The sequence below is a fragment of the Haemaphysalis longicornis genome, unplaced genomic scaffold, assembly GCF_048455015.1.
Source record: "Haemaphysalis longicornis isolate Haplotype H1 unplaced genomic scaffold, Haemaphysalis longicornis Haplotype H1 scaffold_5, whole genome shotgun sequence".
NCBI lineage: Eukaryota > Metazoa > Arthropoda > Arachnida > Ixodida > Ixodidae > Haemaphysalis > Haemaphysalis longicornis.
Genome location: NW_027526385.1, coordinates 48,037,473 through 48,059,661, shown reverse-complemented (window position 1 = coordinate 48,059,661; position 22,189 = coordinate 48,037,473). Strand labels below are relative to the sequence as shown.

General features: G+C 50.9%; 1 protein-coding gene across 1 annotated transcript in view; it reads right to left on the bottom strand.

Annotated features, from left to right (window-relative positions):
* Window positions 1-8,232, bottom strand: part of LOC144139675 (uncharacterized) — a 52,400-nt gene extending 44,168 nt beyond the window's left edge. Inside the window, exons 1-2 of the mRNA XM_077671964.1 lie at window positions 8,216-8,232; window positions 7,199-7,334 (exon numbers count right to left, since the gene is read on the bottom strand). Coding sequence (XP_077528090.1) covers window positions 7,199-7,334; window positions 8,216-8,232 — 153 coding nt within the window. The remainder of the gene's footprint in view (window positions 1-7,198; window positions 7,335-8,215) is intronic.
* Between the last annotated feature and the right edge of the window lie 13,957 nt (window positions 8,233-22,189).

The following is a 22,189-nucleotide window of genomic DNA, read 5'->3' as shown; positions in this document are numbered from 1 at the left end:
TTACCCATGTACTCGAATTAATTTATAACAAATTTTCTCAGTGTGTTTTGGTGCTTGGCGGTGATTTCAATTACCCCTCCATTAACTGGGTCACACCATCATCGCCATCATTATCTGTCGGTCTTGAGATATCCCGCTTCCTTCGTACGTTAAAACTGTTTCACCTAACTCAGTTGGTAACTGCACCTACGAGGGGCGAACGCATTCTCGACTTAATTTTTACAAACAATCCGACAAACGTTGTAGTCCATGTCCTTGATGAAATTAGTGACCACAGAGTAATACACTGTTCCCACCCTCTCCCACTTCCTAACAAGGAAACAAAGCCTAAACGCATACGTAATTACAAAAAAGCTGATTGTGAAAAAATTAACTGTATGCTAACTGAGTTTTCGAGCTCCTTTTCGAGCGAATTTAATAATCGTACAACTAATGAAAACTGGATAGTGTTTCGTGACTTCCTTGAGAAAATTGAATATACGTGTATTCCAGTGGTTTCCTTCACATCACAAACAAGTGCTCCTTGGTTTACGAAAAAGGGTAAACAGTGCCTAAATAAAAAGAAAAGAGCCTACAAAAAGGCTTCGCAAAGCAACAGTGTCAGTACTTGGAACAAGTATAAAGAATTAGCTCGGGAGTCGGAAAAAGCCATTAAAGAAGCTAAGAATTATTATTTTAATGATACGCTGCCACATTTGTTAAAATCTGATCCAAAAAAGTTTTGGCGCGTAATTAACCCCAAAGATACGGACAGTGTAATAACACTAAAGGACGCAAATGGTTGCATTGTACCCACCTCAGAATGTGCCCACGTATTAAACAATGTTTTTAGTGAAGTTTTTACCGACGAACCCCCCCTTGACGAGTCCTGTACCGCCGCTCCTACCACAATAACTTACCCAAGCGAGCCTATCATCGTTACTGAAGTTGGTGTATCCCGTGAAATTGCTAGACTTCCGCTTCGCTCCAGCCCTGGACCTGACGGCATCAGCTCAAAGCTGCTAAAGTTAACTAGTCACGTATCCTCGTTTTTATTGTGCCTTATTTTTCAACAATCGCTTGATTCTGGGTGCGTCCCTGACGATTGGAAATCTGGTCATGTCAAACCCATTTATAAATCTGGTGAACCCTCATGTCCAAAAAACTACCGCCCGATTTCCCTCACATCGGTTTGTTGTAAACTCCTTGAACACATAATTTACTCCCACATTATGCGACATCTCAATACTAATAAATTGTTATTCGATGCAGCCTTTCTGCTGCAGAATTTGAGGAGGAGGCCGCTCGCACATTTTTCCCGCAACCCAGCATTCCCCCGGAGCCGACTACGTATCAATGGCAACCACCAGAGAATGATGTGGCCCAAAATGCGCCGTTCACTCCACAGGAAATGGCAATAGCTCTGGGGGCGATCAACGTGAGGAGCGCGCCCGGTAAAGATGGGATTACATGGCGCATGCTTCAAAACTTGGATGAAGACGCCAAAATGCAGTTGTTATCAGAGTTAAACGCTGTGTGGATGTCCGGTGAGCTGCCAGTCGACTGGAAGCACTCAGTAGTTTACCCCATTCCCAAGGCAGGAAAAAAGATGAATAACATCAACAACATGAGGCCCATCTCCTTGACTTCTACACTTTGCAAGCTTCTTGAGCGCATGGTTCTCACCAGGTTAACCTTACATTCTTGAGAACGCTGGCGCAGAGCCGTACTATGACGAAGGGCAAACTGGATTTCGCCCTGGTCTTTGCACCTACGACAGCCTGCTGCTCCTGCGCAACTTGACCGGCAAGAAGCGCCGACGAACGAAGATCCCCGCCGTGATCGTGGCAGTCGACCTCAAAAAGGCTTTCGACACCGTCCGCCACAGTGCCATTATTGAAGCTCTCCAGGACTGTGGTGCGGGTACGCGCGTAATTAATTTTGTTAAAAGCTTTTTAAATGGCCGCACGTTTGAAATTAGAACGGAGCTAAACCATCCCCGCGTCTTCACCAATACAACTGGTGTACCGCAAGGAGCCATCCTCTCGCCCACGCTGTTTAACCTAGTGATGCGGAAGATTGCAAAACAACTTCGCAACATTCCACACCTGCAGCACACTATGTACGCTGATGATATCACCATCTGGGTTGACCCTCGATGCACTACGCTGAACACGCAGCAAGTCATCGAAACAATTCAGCTTGGACTTGATACCATTGACAGGTGCCTGCCTCCGACTGGAATGAGTCCGTCTCCAGAAAAGAAAAAATACCTCGTCATTGGGGGGCTCGACCATCTGCAGGCACAAATACATTTCACGCTGAATGGTCAACCCATCGAGCGTGCTGCCGACAGGTGGTTCCGGATACTGGGCGTACCCCTCCACGAAGACGGAGGGGCCAGTGAATGGATCCGGCAAATCATATGTGTTTGGAAGCAGCAGCTTCATATCATCAAGAGAATTGGAGGCCGCTTCGGCGGGGCAACAACGCAGGTCCTGCGCACACTTACACAGGCCGTCCTGACTTCCAAGGCGTGCTACGGTGCTCCATGCTTTGCCCTTACGAAGACACAATATGACCGACTGGAGACATTACACCGCGAAAGCCTTAGAGTAATTACTGGTTTACCTCGGCACACCCGCGTGGAAGAACTCTACCGCTATTCCCAGCTGCCCCCCCTCCGCGCTATCATAACGGAGAGGGTCGAAGGCCACAACAGGAGACGCGCCGCAACCCGCGCGGGGCAGCTTGTCCAAAAATTGGCTTCCGGTCAGAGCGATTCGCTTTTCCCGCAACTGTCGGCTGTTCGAGCCCCTTGGGAAGATGTCTTGGTTCGTGTGTCAAAGCCTCTATCTCGCCTGCGTGGCCGAAACCATAACCACCATGAGCGCACCGCTATTGCTGCACGCGCAGACCGCCGAGCCGGCGCCATTTTTACAACAGCAGTCCTAAATGAAACAACATCTCGCGCTTCACTTTCCTGTATTGACGGCCAAGTGCGCATTTCCCGCACAATTCAATTTCTTCACCCTCCAAGCCCATGTCAGACCCGTCTTGCGGCAGTTCTTCTCGCTGTGGAGCACATTGAGGCAACTTACGGCGCCGGTGACAACCACCACTTCACAATATTTACGGACAGCCCCCAAGCCCTCGATCGACTTGGCAAAACCCCATACGTCGGAACCACCTGCGACCTCATCAAGACTATTTGTCGCAGACTGCGAGACACACGCAATATAGTCGTTCGGGTAGACTGGGTCCCGGGACACGCCGGCGGAATCGGCAGCGAGACCGCTTACGCGTGCGCGAGCGAGCACTTTGAACTCCGCTCCAACCCGGCGTTGCCCGTCCCATTTGCACAACACGACCCCGACCCCTCAGAAGCAAAAGCGGTAGCACGGCACGCGTCCAAACAGTCGTTGCGGAACTTGGTTCCACGAGACCCCGCCCCCCTGCCCGCTGGATTGCCCCGTGGCGCACAAGTACTTCTGCACAAGGCACGGGCTGGTGCCGCGCTAACCGATGATGTGTTGGCCAAGTGGCGTGCGTATGTGCCAAAACGTCACCAGCATGCCGTCAAGGTTGCGCAATCTGTGGCCACAGTTGCCTGCACCTCGTGCTCCACAGGAGCCACGCCCACTGTACACCACATGTTGTGGGACTGTCCCGGCCTTCAAACGCTCCGTTTACAGTATCTTCCGCCGTGCGTCCAGCGGCTTGTGGAATGGACAACCCCGCTGCAACCCGCCACTGCAAGGCAGAAGCTGCTTTCTCTGTGGGAGTTCGCGCGCTCTTCAGGCGTCGACCGCAGAATGTAACATTTAAACTCTCCCCCCCTTCCTTTCTTCCCCATGCTGACCGACGCGTCCACCTTCTGAAATAAAGTTTTGTTATGTTATGTTATGTTATTCGATAATCAGCATGGGTTCAGGTACAAGCGGTCTTGCCAAACACAGTTGTTTGAATTAACCACGGACTTACACGACTCTTTGCACAAATTGGTTTATACAGATGCAGTATTTATCGATTTCTCCAAAGCCTTCGACCGCGTTCCCCACAAACGGCTTATCCAAAAAATAAATTGCCTAGAGTTAGACGTAAAAACTACCCGCTGGATTAATGAATTTCTATCTGGTCGCTCTCAAAAAGTAAATATATATAATAATCTCTCCAGTTCTTGTTGTGTTACGTCAGGAGTGCCTCAAGGATCAGTTTTAGGGCCTTTATTATTCCTGATATATATTAATGACATTGCGAACAATATAACATTAACAATACGGCTATTTGCCGATGATTGTATAATTTATAGGCAGATCACTACCACCGATGACGTAGCTATTTTACAAAGTGATTTAAATACCCTCGCAGAATGGTGCCACGTGTGGAAAATAGAAATTAATACCAAGAAAACTAAGGTCATGACATTTTCTTCGAAGCTAAATACTCCATTTCATCAATACACGTTATGCAGTTCAACAATTGAACGAACCCATTCTTTCAAGTATCTAGGTGTGATATTTACTCCTGATTTAAACTGGACCATGCATATTGAGCACATAACAAACAAGGCCCTAAAAAAACTTGGCTTTCTAAAGCGCCGTTTATATCTTGCGAACCATGTCACCAGACTTCGAGCATACATTTCCCTCATCCGTACAACCCTTGACTATGCTTCTATTATTTGGAACCCTCACACAGCTATTCTGTCCGACTGTATCGAGTCCATTCAAAATAAGGCTGCCCGGTTCATTCTGCGCTCGTACTCCTCGCCATACCAAAGTGTATCGGCATTAAAACAGATTCTTAATCTTCCAGACCTTAGCACTCGTCGCAAATTCTTCCGTTTGACCTTTTTTCACTCTCTTTATCATGGTGTTACATCTTTTTCGTGTGCTCATATTTTTCCAGCCCATTATGTGTCCAATCGCACTGACCACGATCGTAAAGTCTCGCCCATTTTCGCAAGAACCAAAAAGTACTAAAATTCCCCTTTTGTGCTATCCGTAAGCGAGTGGAACGAGCTACCCATCGAGATTGTAGCGGTGGATGACCCGTCTAACTTCCAATCTGCTCTGCGCAAATTTCTGAATGTGGAAAGTTCCGACTGATACTTCTTGTGTGCCAGTGCAGCGTTGATGTTCGGCTGCCCTGTGTACTTCTTGGCATTGGAATATACTGCGGGTATTAAATGCGCTGTGTGGTAACTCCGTGTCGCTTCTTTTTTTCCCCCCTTCCTTTTTTTAACGGATGTATGTATCTTTCGCCCAGTTGTCTGTTCGCTCAGTGCGGTCTTTTTTACGCGTGTTGACGTATGCATTGTATGGATAGTATCCCCCCCTATGTAATGCCTCTCGGGGCCTTTAGGGTATTCAAATAAATAAATAAATATAATACAGCGTTTCGCGCACCCGCTCAATCTGAAATTGCGACTGGCCGCGCGGGCTGAAGTAAAGGAGGTTTCCACGTATGATAAATAGGTCATTAGCTACCTATAGCAAGAAAATATCATACAATGCAACTGCAGAGGCCTTCTTAAAAAAAATTAAGGCCCTTCTACTCTGTGAAGAAGGATGGCATGCGAAGCTGGGCGCAGTCCACGGAGTGCATAAATGGGATTTCACGCGCCGACGCTACACAGGCGATTAGGTGCGCTGTAGTGGAGGGCTCCGGATCAATTTTGACTGCATGGGAATGTTATTGAATTCGATATGAAAAAGTGTACATAAATTTCAAATCGCGCGCCATCAGCCGCAAAGGGTTCGCACAACATCCGACAGATGGCGACGAGTGTACTGGCCAGTAGGAAGCCGCAGTGAAACATGCTCTGCCTATGATCGTGCCCCTCGCGAGGGGCATTTCCGGGGGCGCACGACGTTAAGTAGTTTGCGTTACGTTAATGTTGTTGCACTTGTGGCAACTGCTTACGAGAGAGCGCTCGTCAGCAGTAATTTGAATGAGTCAACGATATAAGGCGCGTATATAGCGCCCGATTGTTTGACGGCTTTGTGGCGCAGTGGTTACAGCACAACGTACATAGCGTTCCACCCGCAGGGTCGAGGGATCGAAACCTGGCGTCGGATAGTATTTTCGTTTTATATAGTAGGGACAACGATGGTGCGGACTACGGACGCCAACGCGGATGACATCGTGAGTTACTGAAATGCTCTGCATTTAAAAAAACAAGATGCAAAATTTTTGTGTCAGTGCTTCTTTCAGGGGAGTGGCAGCCCCGGGAAGTCACACCCGATAAGGCTGCCCTCCCCGTACCGCCCCCGAAAGTGGCTGGCGATAGAGTGCCCCGGGGAGCCCAAATTCATCCTGTAACTTTCTCGGCTCTTTGAACTTGGGGCACCTGCGCCAGGGATATTGAGTCATTGAGCGTTTCCCGCTGCGCATCCTATTTTTCAACGCACAGCCACAGCTCACCCGTCCGAAAATCGACGACGACGTCAAGCGAAATAACACACTGTAACAAAGCAACACGCAAGTTCATTTTTAACTAGGTATGGAGCGGTGAAAGCTTAGCGTTAGACCGATTTGCACGTATGCCAGCGTGAGAATCGAGCATTTTGTCGTCTCGAAATGCAACGTCAATATGCCCTAGAACATGCTGCATTTCTTTATATATATATATATATATATATATATATATATATATATATATATATATATATATATATTCGCCTTTTTTTTTTGAAGGCTCTTTTTCGCCTGCCTTTGGCAGAATAAGCTCTGTATGCTGTGTGTGGTCGTTTGTGTGTTTGTTTCCCATGTGGCTTGTGTTTCGGGGCGCCGCCCCCACTCTGAGTCCGTACGATTTTACCTTCATTCCTGAGGAAGACCTGTCTCAGGTCGAAACGTTGGAAATAAAGTCTCCGAAGAGCGTACTTCTACTTTGTGTATATATATATATATATATATATATGTGTGTGTGTGTGTGTGTGTGTGTGTGTGTGTGTGTGTGTGTATAATGTTTACGCATTCATCAAACATTTGGCGGGGCGGTTCAATCGAGTGACGGAGAGACACCAAAATTTTCACGCTTGGGATAGCCCAGAGCAGACAATCGCATCGCCTTTAAAAATCAGAGTTTATTTATCACTCTAGGGATGACCGGCTCTAATTGCTTGTGGAATCGAAAATCACCATTAGATATGAACAGCACATTTCCTTCCTCCTTGAGGAATGATTAGGCTTTCGTACGATGACAACTCACCATGCCATTGACGCCAGGTTTCGGAGAGTTCAGCGGGTTCGGTACCGACACCCAGGAGTATCTAGTATTGTGCTCCTGAAGTTCGTACGGATCCTCAGTGGTGTTGCTGGTGCTGAGGCCGGCAATGTGAGCTCCGCTGCACACGTCACGCAACAAGAATGGAATATAAGCGCTCCTTCTGACAAGAGGTGCTTTTTCCAAATGTATCATAAATGTGCTCCCCAGCTACGGCGTGTTGTAAGGGACACTGAAGTAAATTTGTCAAACTTTCTTGATGTCCGCATCTATCAACCGGCTCAAATTAATCACTTATCCGAGACCAAAGGAAGTATTTATTTACACAGCGGAAGAAAAAAATGTGTTTTTTTCTCTGCCGTGGGAATCGGGAAAACACGAAAGTGAAATCTGCATCGAAATATGCAGCTGAGCATGATTTCCGCGTAGGTGGCTGTCTTGTGGGTGTGCTTGACGAGCGACGTCCTCCTGCCGGGTCGCTTCTCAAAAGGTGTACTGGCGTCATTTCGGTGACGGATATGACGGCAGGGAAATCTTAATGTATACCGACATAATACGCTTTCATGTTAAAATATAAAACTTGGAAACGAACAAATCTTGGTATGACGTACTCTTTAGTACTAAAGGTTCCTTCCCCGGAAGCAGACCGTGTGTGCAAGGGCGCACCCTTTACAGGTCGCTTGCTACGTTGTACTGGCGTCACTTCCGTGACGGATATGACGTCAGCGAAATTCTTGTGTATCCAGGAATGAAACACTTTCGTGTTAAGCTCCAGGCACCTAAGCTGCCTGGAGTTCCGTAGTCACAAGGCTAAGCTTTATATAACTTCTCAAAGCCAGTAGATCGAATCTCATTCGCGCCAATTCATTTTTGCTGTGTTCCGCAGCTCGCGCATCCTACTGAAACTTTATTTACTTTTCAAACTGAAACACTGCCACTAGGGGTGCCGTAAACGCGTTTCAGATGTAAAAATAAAATAAGGGCCGAATAATGATGGCTGACATCACACGCATGCGCATGACGCCCACCTTACAAGAAACGAAAGACAGAACGCGGCTGCAATGAAACAGCGCGCTCTGGAGCTACAACAAAAGTGAGGTGGTAAGGGAAATCTGGAAGGGGGTCTTCCTGTCAGGATTGACTTTAGAAAATTCAGTTATACGCTTAAAATCAGAGACCTAAACGGGTTTGGGCGTAAATCAGAGGGCGCTAGGCAGGCTGGCCCTAGGGGCCCATAGCAAAACTACGAATGAAGTGGCACAGGGAGATATGGGCATGTCGTCCTTTGAGGTGTAGGAGCGCAGATCAAGATAAAGTTTGAGGGGAGACTTCGCGATATTGAGGTAGAAAAATGGTCCGCGAGAGTGTTTAGGTACCTCTATCTGAGGAGCATGGGCACGTGGTGCAGATGACGGACCAGACAGCTGACCAAGCGGTACAGAAATTCGGTAGGGCAAGGTGGGGTATACACAGCAGTTAAAAGGCAGGTCAAAGACAGATACGACGAATTGGGTACAAAGATTGGAAGGGAAAAAACCCTGGAGACTTTAGAAGAGAGAAACTAGAAATTAGAAAGTAAGGTTTCTATGGCAATACGCGATGCACTGCATTGCTCTTTGTAGCACGGGCGGTGTGTCTGAAAACACAGGAATACATGGCTAAATACAGGCAACAGGACCAATCTTGTGTTTGCTGCGGCAGGGATCGGGAATCTGTAGACCATGTTGTCAGACTGCACAGAGATACGACCGAGGTGGGACGATGGGGAAGCGACGTTGACGGAGGCTTTCGGCAATACGCGATGCACTGCATTGCTCTTTGTACCACGGGCGGTGTGTCTGAAAACACACGAATAGATGGCTAACTACAGGCAACAGGGCAAATCTTGTGTTTGCTGCGGCAGGGATCGGGAATCTGTAGACCATATTGTCAGACTGCACAGAGATACGACCGAGGCGGGACGATGGGGAAGCGACGTTGAGGGAGGCTTTCGGCAATACGCGATGCACTGCATTGCTCTTTGTACCACGGGCGGTGTGTCTGAAAACACACGAATATATGGCTAACTACAGGCAACAGGGCAAATCTTGTGTTTGCTGCGGCAGGGATCGGGAATCTGTAGACCATATTGTCAGACTGCACAGAGATACGACCGAGGCAGGACGATGGGGAAGCGACGTTCACGGAGGCTTTCGGCAATACGCGATGCACTGCATTGCTCTTTGTACCACGGGCGGTGTGTCTGAAAACACACGAATAGATGGCTAACTACAGGCAACAGGGCAAATCTTGTGTTTGCTGCGGCAGGGATCGGGAATCTGTAGACCATATTGTCACACTGCACAGAGATACGACCGAGGCGAGGCGATGGGGAAGCGACGTTGACGGAGGCTTTCGGCAATACGCGATGCACTGCATTGCTCTTTGTACCACGGGCAGTGCGTCTGAAAACACACGAATAGATGGCTAACTACAGGCAACAGGGCAAATCTTGTGTTTGCTGCGGCAGGGATCGGGAATCTGTAGACCATATTGTCAGACTGCACAGAGATACGACCGAGGCGGGACGATGGGGAAGCGACGTTGACGGAGGCTTTCGGCAATACGCGATGCACTGCATTGCTCTTTGTAGCACGGGCGGTGTGTCTGAAAGCACACGAATAGATGGCTAACTACAGGCAACAGGGCAAATCTTGTGTTTCCTGCGGCAGGGATCGGGAATCTGTAGACCATGTTGTCAGACTGCACAGAGATACGACCGAGGCGGGATGATGGGGAAGCGACGTTGACGGAGGCTTTCGGCAATGCGCGATGCACTGTATTGCTCTTTGTAGCACGCGCGGTGTGTCTGAAGACACAGGAATACGTGGCTAACTACAGGCAACAGGAACAATCTTGTGTTTGCTGCGGCAGGGATCGGGAATCTGTAGACCATATTGTCATACTGCCCAGAGATACGACCGAGGCGGGACGATGGGGAAGCGACGTTGACGGAGGCTTTCGGCAATGCGCGATGCATTGTATTGCTCTTTGTAGCACGGGCGGTGTGTCTGAAGACATAGGAATACATGGCTAACTACAGGCAACAGGGCACATCTTGTGTTTGCTGCGGCAGGGATCGGGAATCTGTAGACCATATTGTCAGACTGCCCAGAGATACGACCGAGGCAGGACGATGGGGAAGCGACGTTGACGGAGGCTTTCGGCAATGCGCGATGCACTGTATTGCTCTTTGTAGCACGGGCGGTGTGTCTGAAGACACAGGAATACGTGGCTAACTACAGGCAACAGGACCAATCTTGTGTTTGCTGCGGCAGGGATCGGGAATCTGTAGACCATATTGTCAGACTGCACAGAGATACGACCGAGGCGGGGCGATGGGGAAGCGACGTTGACGGAGGCTTTCGGCAATACGCGATGCACTGCATTGCTCTTTGTACCACGGGCAGTGCGTCTGAAAACACACGAATAGATGGCTAACTACAGGCAACAGGGCAAATCTTGTGTTTGCTGCGGCAGGGATCGGGAATCTGTAGACCATATTGTCAGACTGCACAGAGATACGACCGAGGCGGAACGATGGGGAAGCGACGTTGACGGAGGCTTTCGGCAATACGCGATGCACTGCATTGCTCTTTGTAGCACGGGCGGTGTGTCTGAAAGCACACGAATAGATGGCTAACTACAGGCAACAGGGCAAATCTTGTGTTTGCTGCGGCAGGGATCGGGAATCTGTAGACCATATTGTCAGACTGCACAGAGATACGACCGAGGCAGGACGATGGGGAAGAGACGTTGACGGAGGCTTTCGGCAATACGCGATGCAATGCATTGCTCTTTGTAGCACGGGCGGTGTGTCTGAAAACACACGAATAGATGGCTAACTACAGGCAACAGGGCAAATCTTGTGTTTGCTGCGGCAGGGATCGGGAATTGTAGACCATATTGTCAGACTGCACAGAGATACGACCGAGGCGAAACGATGGGGAAGCGAGGTTGACGGAGGCTTTCGGCAATACGCGATGCCCTGCAGTGCTCTTTGTACCACGGGCGGTGTGTCTGAAAACACACGAATAGATGGCTAACTACAGGCAACAGGGCAAATCTTGTGTTTGCTGCGGCAGGGATCGGGAATCTGTAGACCATATTGTCAGACTGCACAGAGATACGACCGAGGCGGGACGATGGGGAAGAGACGTTGACGGAGGCTTTCGGCAATACGCGATGCACTGCATTGCTCTTTGTAGCACGGGCGGTGTGTCTGAAGACATAGGAATACATGGCTAACTACAGGCAACCGGGCAAATCTTGTGTTTGCTGCGGCAGGGATCGGGAATCTGTAGACCATATTGTCAGACTGCCCAGAGATACGACCGAGGCGGGACGATGGGGAAGCGACGTTGACGGAGGCTTTCGGCAATGCGCGATGCACTGTATTGCTCTTTGTAGCACGGGCGGTGTGTCTGAAGACACAGGAATACGTGGCTAACTACAGGCAACAGGACCAATCTTGTGTTTGCTGCGGCAGGGATCGGGAATTTGTAGACCATATTGTCAGACTGCACAGAGATACGACCGAGGCGGACGATGGGGAAGCGACGTTGACGGAGACTTTCGGCAATGCGCGATGCACTGTATTGCTCTTTGTAGCACGGGCGGTGTGTCTGAAGACATAGAAATACATGGCTAACTACAGGCAACAGGGCAAATCTTGTGTTTGCTGCGGCAGGGATCGGGAATCTGTAGACCATATTGTCAGATGGCACAGAGATACGACCGAGGCGGGACGACGGGGAAGCGACGTTGACGGAGGCTTTCGGCAATGCGCGATGCACTGTATTGCTCTTTGTAGCACTGGCGGTGTGTCTGAAGACACAGGAATACGTGGCTAACTACAGGCAACAGGACCAACCTTGTGTTTGCTGCGGCAGGGATCGGGAATCTGTAGACCATATTGTCAGACTGCACAGAGATACGACCGAGGCGGGACGATGGGGAAGCGACGTTGACGGAGGCTTTCGGCAATACGCGATGCACTGCATTGCTCTTTGTACCACGGGCGGTGTGTCTGAAAACACACGAATAGATGGCTAACTACACGCAACAGGGCAAATCTTGTGTTTGCTGCGGAAGGGATCGGGAATCTGTAGACCATATTGTCAGACTGCACAGAGATACGACCGAGGCGGGACGATGGGGAAGAGACGTTGACGGAGGCTTTCGGCAATACGCGATGCACTGCATTGCTCTTTGTAGCACGGGCGGTGTGTCTCAAAACACACGAATAGAAGGCTAACTACAGGCAACAGGGCAAATCTTGTGTTTGCTGCGGCAGGGATCGGGAATCTGTAGACCATATTGTCAGACTGCACAGAGATACGACCGAGGCGGGACGGTGGGGAAGCGACGTTGACAGAGGCTTTCGGCAATACGCGATGCACTGCATTGCTCTTTGTACCACGGGCAATGTGTCTGAAAACACACGAATAGATGGCTAACTACAGGCAACAGGTAGATGGCTAACTACAGGCAACAGGGCAAATCTTGTGTTTGCTGCGGCAGGGATCGGGAATCTGTAGACCATATTGTCAGACTGCACAGAGATACGACCGAGGCGGACCGATGGGGAAGAGACGTTGACGGAGGCTTTCGGCAATACGCGATGCACTGCATTGCTCTTTGTACCACGGGCGGTGTGTCTGAAAACACACGAATAGATGGCTAACTACAGGCAACAGGTAGATGGCTAACTACAGGCAACAGGGCAAATCTTGTGTTTGCTGCGGCAGGGATCGGGAATCTGTAGACCATATTGTCAGACTGCACAGAGATACGACCGAGGCGGGACGATGGGGAAGCGAGGTTGACGGAGGCTTTCGGCAATACGCGATGCCCTGCAGTGCTCTTTGTACCACGAGCGGTGTGTCTGAAAACACACGAATAGATGGCTAACTACAGGCAACAGGGCAAATCTTGTGTTTGCTGCGGCAGGGATCGGGAATCTGTAGACCATATTGTCAGACTGCACAGGGATACGACCGAGGCGGGACGATGGGGAAGAGACGTTGACGGAGGCTTTCGGCAATACGCGATGCACTGCATTGCTCTTTGTAGCACGGGCGGTGTGTCTGAAGACATAGGAATACATGGCTAACTACAGGCAACAGGGCAAATCTTGTGTTTGCTGCGGCAGGGATCGGGAATCTGTAGACCATATTGTCAGACTGCCCAGAGATACGACCGAGGCGAGACGATGGGGAAGCGACGTTGGCGGAGGCTTTCGGCAATGCGCGATGCACTGTATTGCTCTTTGTAGCACGGGCGGTGTGTCTGAAGACACAGGAATACGTGGCTAACTACAGGCAACAGGACCAATCTTGTGTTTGCTGCGGCAGGGATCGGGAATTTGTAGACCATATTGTCAGACTGCACAGAGATACGACCGAGGCGGACGATGGGGAAGCGACGTTGACGGAGGATTTCGGCAATACGCGATGCACTGTATTGCTCTTTGTAGCACGGGCGGTGTGTCTGAAGACATAGAAATACATGGCTAACTACAAGCAACAGGACCAACCTTGTGTTTGCTGCGGCAGGGATCGGGAATCTGTAGACCATATTGTCAGACTGCACAGAGATACGACCGAGGCGGGACGATGGGGAAGCGACGTTGACGGAGGCTTTCGGCAATACGCGATGCACTGCATTGCTCTTTGTAACACGGGTGGTGGGTCTGAAAACACAGGAATACATGGCTAACTACAGGCAACAGGACAAATCTTGTGTTTGCTGTGGCAGGGATCGGGAATCTGTAGACCATATTGTCAGACTGCACAGAGATACGACCGAGGCGGGACGATGGGGAAGCGACGTTGACGGAGGCTTTCGGCAATACGCGATGCACTGCATTGCTCTTTGTACCACGGGCGGTGTGTCTGAAAACAAACGAATAGATGGCTAACTACAGGCAACAGGGCAAATCTTGTGTTTGCTGCGGAAGGGATCGGGAATCTGTAGACCATATTGTCAGACTGCACAGAGATACGACCGAGGCGGGACGATGGGGAAGAGACGTTGACGGAGGCTTTCGGCAATACGCGATGCACTGCATTGCTCTTTGTAGCACGGGCGGTGTGTCTGAAAACACACGAATAGATGGCTAACTTTAGGCAACAGGGCAAATCTTGTGTTTGCTGCGGCAGGGATCGGGAATCTGTAGACCATATTGTCAGACTGCACAGAGATACGACCGAGGCGGGACGGTGGGGAAGCGACGTTGATAGAGGCTTTCGGCAATACGCGATGCACTGCATTGCTCTTTGTACCACGGGCGGTGTGTCTGAAAACACACGAATAGATGGCTAACTACAGGCAACAGGTAGATGGCTAACTACAGGCAACAGGGCAAATCTTGTGTTTGCTGCGGCAGGGATCGGGAATCTGTAGACCATATTGTCAGACTGCACAGAGATACGACCGAGGCGGGACGATGGGGAAGCGACGTTGACGGAGGCTTTCGGCAATGCGCGATGCACTGTATTGCTCTTTGTAGCACGGGCGGTGTGTCTGAAAACACAGCAATTCGTGGGTAACAACAGGCAACAGGACCAATCTTGTGTTTGCTGCTGCAGGGATCGGGAATCTGTAGACCATATTGTCAGACTGCCCAGAGATACGACCGACGCGGGACGATGGGGAAGCGACGTTGACGGAGGCTTTCGGCAATGCGCGATGCACTGTATTGCTCTTTGTAGCACGGGCGGTGTGTCTGAAGACATAGGAATACATGGCTAACTACAGGCAACAGGGCAAATCTTGTGTTTGCTGCGGCAGGGATCGGGAATCTGTAGACCATATTGTCAGACTGCCCAGATACGACCGAGCCGGGACGATGGGGAAGCGATGTTGACGGAGGCTTTCGGCAATGCGCGATGCACTGTATTGCTCTTTGTAGCACGGGCGGTGTGTCTGAAGACACAGGAATACGTGGCTAACTACAGGCAACAGGACCAATCTTGTGTTTGCTGCGGCAGGGATCGGGAATCTGTAGACCATATTGTCAGACTGCACAGAGATACGACCGAGGCGGGACGATAGGGAAGCGACGTTGACGGAGGCTTTCGGCAATACGCGATGCACTGCATTGCTCTTTGTACCACGGGCGGTTTTTCTGAAAACACACGAATAGATGGCTAACTACAGGCAACAGGGCAAATCCTGTGTTTGCTGCGGCAGGGATCGGGAATCTGTAGACCATATTGTCAGACTGCACAGAGATACGACCGAGGCGGGACGATGGGGAAGCGACGTTGCCGGAGGCTTTCGGCAATACGTGATGCACCGCATTGCTCTTTGTACCACGGGCGGTGTGTCTGAAAACACACGAATAGATGGCTAACTACAGGCAACAGGGCAAATCTTGTGTTTGCTGCGGCAGGGATCGGGAATCTGTGGACCATATTGTCAGACTGCACAGAGATATGACCGAGACGGGACGATGGGGAAGCGACGTTCACGGAGGCTTTCGGCAATACGCGATGCAATGCATTGCTCTTTGTACCACGGGCGGTGTGTCTGAAAACACACGAATAGATGGCTAACTACAGGCAACAGGGCAAATCTTGTGTTTGCTGCGGCAGGGATCGGGAATCTGTAGACCATATTGTCAGACTGCACAGAGATACGACCGAGGTGGGACGATGGGGAAGCGACGTTCACGCAGGCTTTCGGCAATACGCGATGCACTGCATTGCTCTTTGTACCACGGGCGGTGTGTCTGAAAACACACGAATAGATGGCTAACTACAGGCAACAGGGCAAATCTTGTGTTTGCTGCGGCAGGGATCGGGAATCTGTAGACCATATTGTCAGACTGCACAGAGATACGACCGAGGCGGGATGATGGGGAAGCGACGTTGACGAAGGCTTTCGGCAATGCGCGATGCACTGTATTGCTCTTTGTAGCACGGGCGGTGTGTCTGAAGACACAGGAATACGTGGCTAACTACAGGCAACAGGACCAATCTTGTGTTTGCTGCGGCAGGGATCGGGAATCTGTAGACCATATTGTCAGACTGCCCAGAGATACGACCGAGGCGGGACGATGGGGAAGCGACGTTGACGGAGGCTTTCGGCAATGCGCGATGCACTGTATTGCTCTTTGTAGCACGGGCGGTGTGTCTGAAGACATAGGAATACATGGCTAACTACAGGCAACAGGGCAAATCTTGTGTTTGCTGCGGCAGGGATCGGGAATCTAGACCATATTGTCTGACTGCCCAGAGATACGACCGAGGTGGGACGATGGGGAAGCGACGTTGACGGAGGCTTTCGGCAATACGCGATGCACTGCATTGCTCTTTGTAGCACGGGCGGTGTGTCTGAAAACACGAATAGATGGCTAACTACAGGCAACAGGGCAAATCTTGTGTTTGCTGCGGCAGGGATCGGGAATCTGTAGACCATATTGTCAGACTGCACAGAGATACGACCGAGGCGGGACGATGGGGAAGCGACGTTGACGCAGGCTTTCGGCAATACGCGATGCACTGCATTGCTCTTTGTAGCAAGGGCGGAGTGTCTGAAAACACACGAATAGATGGCTAACTACAGGCAACACGGCAAATCGTGTATTTGCTGCGGCAGGGATCGGGAATCTGTAGACCATATTGTCAGACTGCTCAGAGATACGACCGAGGCGGGACGATGGGGAAGCGACGTTTACAGAGGCTTTCGGCAATACGCGATGCACTGCATTGCTCTTTGTACCACGGGCGGTGTGTCTCAAAACACACGAATAGATGGCTAACTACAGGCAACAGGTTGATGGCTAACTACAGGCAACAGGGCAAATCTTGTGTTTGCTGCGGCAGGGATCGGGAATCTGTAGACCATATTGTCAGACTGCACAGAGATACGACCGAGGCGGGACGATGAAGAAGAGACATTGACGGAGGCTTTCGGCAATACACGATGCACTGCATTGCTCTTTGTAGCACGGGCGGTGTGTCTGAAAACACACGAATAGATGGCTAACTACAGGCAACAGGGCAAATCTTGTATTTGCTCCGGCAGGGATCGGGAATCTGTAGACCATATTGTCAGACTGCACAGAGATACGACCGAGGCGGGATGATGGGGAAGCGACGTTGACGGAGGCTTTCGGCAATGCGCGATGCACTGCATTGCTCTTTGTAGCACGGTCGGTGTGTCTGAAGACACAGGAATACGTGGCTAACTACAGGCAACAGGGAAAATCTTGTGTTTGCTGCGGCAGGGATCGGGAATCTGTAGACCATATTGTCAGACTGCACAGAGATACGACAGAGGCGGGACGATGGGGAAGTGACGTTCACGGAGGCTTTCGGCAATACGCGATGCACTGCATTGCTCTTTGTACCACGGGTGGTGTGTCTGAAAACACACGAATAGATGGCTAACTACAGGCAACAGGGCAAATCTTGTGTTTGCTGCGGCAGGGATCGGGAATCATTAGACCATCTTGTCAGACTGCACAGAGATACGACCGAGGCGGGACGATGGGGAAGAGACGTTGACGGAGGCTTTCGGCAATACGCGATGCACTGCATTGCTCTTTGTAGCACGGGCGGTGTGTCTGAAGACATAGGAATACATGGCTAACTACAGGCAACAGGGCAAATCTTGTGTTTGCTGCGGCAGGGATCGGGAATCTGTAGACCATACTGTCAGACTGCCCAGAGATACGACCGAGGCGGGACGATGGGGAAGCGACGTTGACGCAGGCTTTCGGCAATACGCGATGCACTGCATTGCTCTTTGTAGCACGGGCGGTGTGTCTGAAAACACACGAATAGATGGCTAACTAGAGGCAACAGGGCAAATCTTGTATTTGCTGCGGCAGGGATCGGGAATCTGTAGACCATATTGTCAGACTGCACAGAGATACGACCGAGGCGGGACGATGGGGAAGCGACGTTCACGGAGGCTTTCGGCAATGCGCGATGCACTGCATTGCTCTTTGTAGCACGGGCGGTGTGTTTGAAGACACAGGAATACGTGGCTAACTACAGGCAACAGGGCAAATCTTGTGTTTGCTGTGGCAGGGATCGGGAATCTGTAGACCATATTGTCAGACTGCACAGAGATACAACCGAGGCGGGACGATTGGGAAACGACGTTCACGGAGGCTTTCGGCAATACGCGATGCACTGCATTGCTCTTTGTACCACGGGCGGTGTGTCTGAAAACACACGAATAGATGGCTAACTACAGGCAACAGGGCAAATCTTGTGTTTGCTGCGGCAGGGATCGGGAATCTGTAGACCATATTGTCAGACTGCACAGAGATACGACCGAGGCGGGACGATGGGGAAGCGACGTTGACGGAGGCTTTCGGCAATGCGCGATGCATTGTATTGCTCTTTGTAGCACGGGCGGTGTGTCTGAAGACATAGGAATACATGGCTAACTACAGGCAACAGGGCACATCTTGTGTTTGCTGCGGCAGGGATCGGGAATCTGTAGACCATATTGTCAGACTGCCCAGAGATACGACCGAGGCAGGACGATGGGGAAGCGACGTTGACGGAGGCTTTCGGCAATGCGCGATGCACTGTATTGCTCTTTGTAGCACGGGCGGTGTGTCTGAAGACACAGGAATACGTGGCTAACTACAGGCAACAGGGCAAATCTTGTGTTTGCTGCGGCAGGGATCGGGAATCTGTAGACCATATTGTCAGACTGCACAGAGATACGACCGAGGCGGAACGATGGGGAAGCGACGTTGACGGAGGCTTTCGGCAATACGCGATGCACTGCATTGCTCTTTGTAGCACGGGCGGTGTGTCTGAAAGCACACGAATAGATGGCTAACTACAGGCAACAGGGCAAATCTTGTGTTTGCTGCGGCAGGGATCGGGAATCTGTAGACCATATTGTCAGACTGCACAGAGATACGACCGAAGCAGGACGATGGGGAAGAGACGTTGACGGAGGCTTTCGGCAATACGCGATGCAATGCATTGCTCTTTGTAGCACGGGCGGTGTGTCTGAAAACACACGAATAGATGGCTAACTACAGGCAACAGGGCAAATCTTGTGTTTGCTGCGGCAGGGATCGGGAATTGTAGACCATATTGTCAGACTGCACAGAGATACGACCGAGGCGAAACGATGGGGAAGCGAGGTTGACGGAGGCTTTCGGCAATACGCGATGCCCTGCAGTGCTCTTTGTACCACGGGCGGTGTGTCTGAAAACACACGAATAGATGGCTAACTACAGGCAACAGGGCAAATCTTGTGTTTGCTGCGGCAGGGATCGGGAATCTGTAGACCATATTGTCAGACTGCACAGAGATACGACCGAGGCGGGACGATGGGGAAGAGACGTTGACGGAGGCTTTCGGCAATACGCGATGCACTGCATTGCTCTTTGTAGCACGGGCGGTGTGTCTGAAGACATAGGAATACATGGCTAACTACAGGCAACCGGGCAAATCTTGTGTTTGCTGCGGCAGGGATCGGGAATCTGTAGACCATATTGTCAGACTGCCCAGAGATACGACCGAGGCGGGACGATGGGGAAGCGACGTTGACGGAGGCTTTCGGCAATGCGCGATGCACTGTATTGCTCTTTGTAGCACGGGCGGTGTGTCTGAAGACACAGGAATACGTGGCTAACTACAGGCAACAGGACCAATCTTGTGTTTGCTGCGGCAGGGATCGGGAATTTGTAGACCATATTGTCAGACTGCACAGAGATACGACCGAGGCGGACGATGGGGAAGCGACGTTGACGGAGACTTTCGGCAATGCGCGATGCACTGTATTGCTCTTTGTAGCACGGGCGGTGTGTCTGAAGACATAGAAATACATGGCTAACTACAGGCAACAGGGCAAATCTTGTGTTTGCTGCGGCAGGGATCGGGAATCTGTAGACCATATTGTCAGATGGCACAGAGATACGACCGAGGCGGGACGACGGGGAAGCGACGTTGACGGAGGCTTTCGGCAATGCGCGATGCACTGTATTGCTCTTTGTAGCACTGGCGGTGTGTCTGAAGACACAGGAATACGTGGCTAACTACAGGCAACAGGACCAACCTTGTGTTTGCTGCGGCAGGGATCGGGAATCTGTAGACCATATTGTCAGACTGCACAGAGATACGACCGAGGCGGGACGATGGGGAAGCGACGTTGACGGAGGCTTTCGGCAATACGCGATGCACTGCATTGCTCTTTGTACCACGGGCGGTGTGTCTGAAAACACACGAATAGATGGCTAACTACACGCAACAGGGCAAATCTTGTGTTTGCTGCGGAAGGGATCGGGAATCTGTAGACCATATTGTCAGACTGCACAGAGATACGACCGAGGCGGGACGATGGGGAAGAGACGTTGACGGAGGCTTTCGGCAATACGCGATGCACTGCATTGCTCTTTGTAGCACGGGCGGTGTGTCTCAAAACACACGAATAGAAGGCTAACTACAGGCAACAGGGCAAATCTTGTGTTTGCTGCGGCAGGGATCGGGAATCTGTAGACCATATTGTCAGACTGCACAGAGATACGACCGAGGCGGGACGGTGGGGAAGCGACGTTGACAGAGGCTTTCGGCAATACGCGATGCACTGCATTGCTCTTTGTACCACGGGCAATGTGTCTGAAAACACACGAATAGATGGCTAACTACAGGCAACAGGTAGATGGCTAACTACAGGCAACAGGGCAAATCTTGTGTTTGCTGCGGCAGGGATCGGGAATCTGTAGACCATATTGTCAGACTGCACAGAGATACGACCGAGGCGGACCGATGGGGAAGAGACGTTGACGGAGGCTTTCGGCAATACGCGATGCACTGCATTGCTCTTTGTACCACGGGCGGTGTGTCTGAAAACACACGAATAGATGGCTAACTACAGGCAACAGGTAGATGGCTAACTACAGGCAACAGGGCAAATCTTGTGTTTGCTGCGGCAGGGATCGGGAATCTGTAGACCATATTGTCAGACTGCACAGAGATACGACCGAGGCGGGACGATGGGGAAGCGAGGTTGACGGAGGCTTTCGGCAATACGCGATGCCCTGCAGTGCTCTTTGTACCACGAGCGGTGTGTCTGAAAACACACGAATAGATGGCTAACTACAGGCAACAGGGCAAATCTTGTGTTTGCTGCGGCAGGGATCGGGAATCTGTAGACCATATTGTCAGACTGCACAGGGATACGACCGAGGCGGGACGATGGGGAAGAGACGTTGACGGAGGCTTTCGGCAATACGCGATGCACTGCATTGCTCTTTGTAGCACGGGCGGTGTGTCTGAAGACATAGGAATACATGGCTAACTACAGGCAACAGGGCAAATCTTGTGTTTGCTGCGGCAGGGATCGGGAATCTGTAGACCATATTGTCAGACTGCCCAGAGACACGACCGAGGCGAGACGATGGGGAAGCGACGTTGGCGGAGGCTTTCGGCAATGCGCGATGCACTGTATTGCTCTTTGTAGCACGGGCGGTGTGTCTGAAGACACAGGAATACGTGGCTAACTACAGGCAACAGGACCAATCTTGTGTTTGCTGCGGCAGGGATCGGGAATTTGTAGACCATATTGTCAGACTGCACAGAGATACGACCGAGGCGGACGATGGGGAAGCGACGTTGACGGAGGATTTCGGCAATACGCGATGCACTGTATTGCTCTTTGTAGCACGGGCGGTGTGTCTGAAGACATAGAAATACATGGCTAACTACAAGCAACAGGACCAACCTTGTGTTTGCTGCGGCAGGGATCGGGAATCTGTAGACCATATTGTCAGACTGCACAGAGATACGACCGAGGCGGGACGATGGGGAAGCGACGTTGACGGAGGCTTTCGGCAATACGCGATGCACTGCATTGCTCTTTGTAACACGGGTGGTGGGTCTGAAAACACAGGAATACATGGCTAACTACAGGCAACAGGACAAATCTTGTGTTTGCTGTGGCAGGGATCGG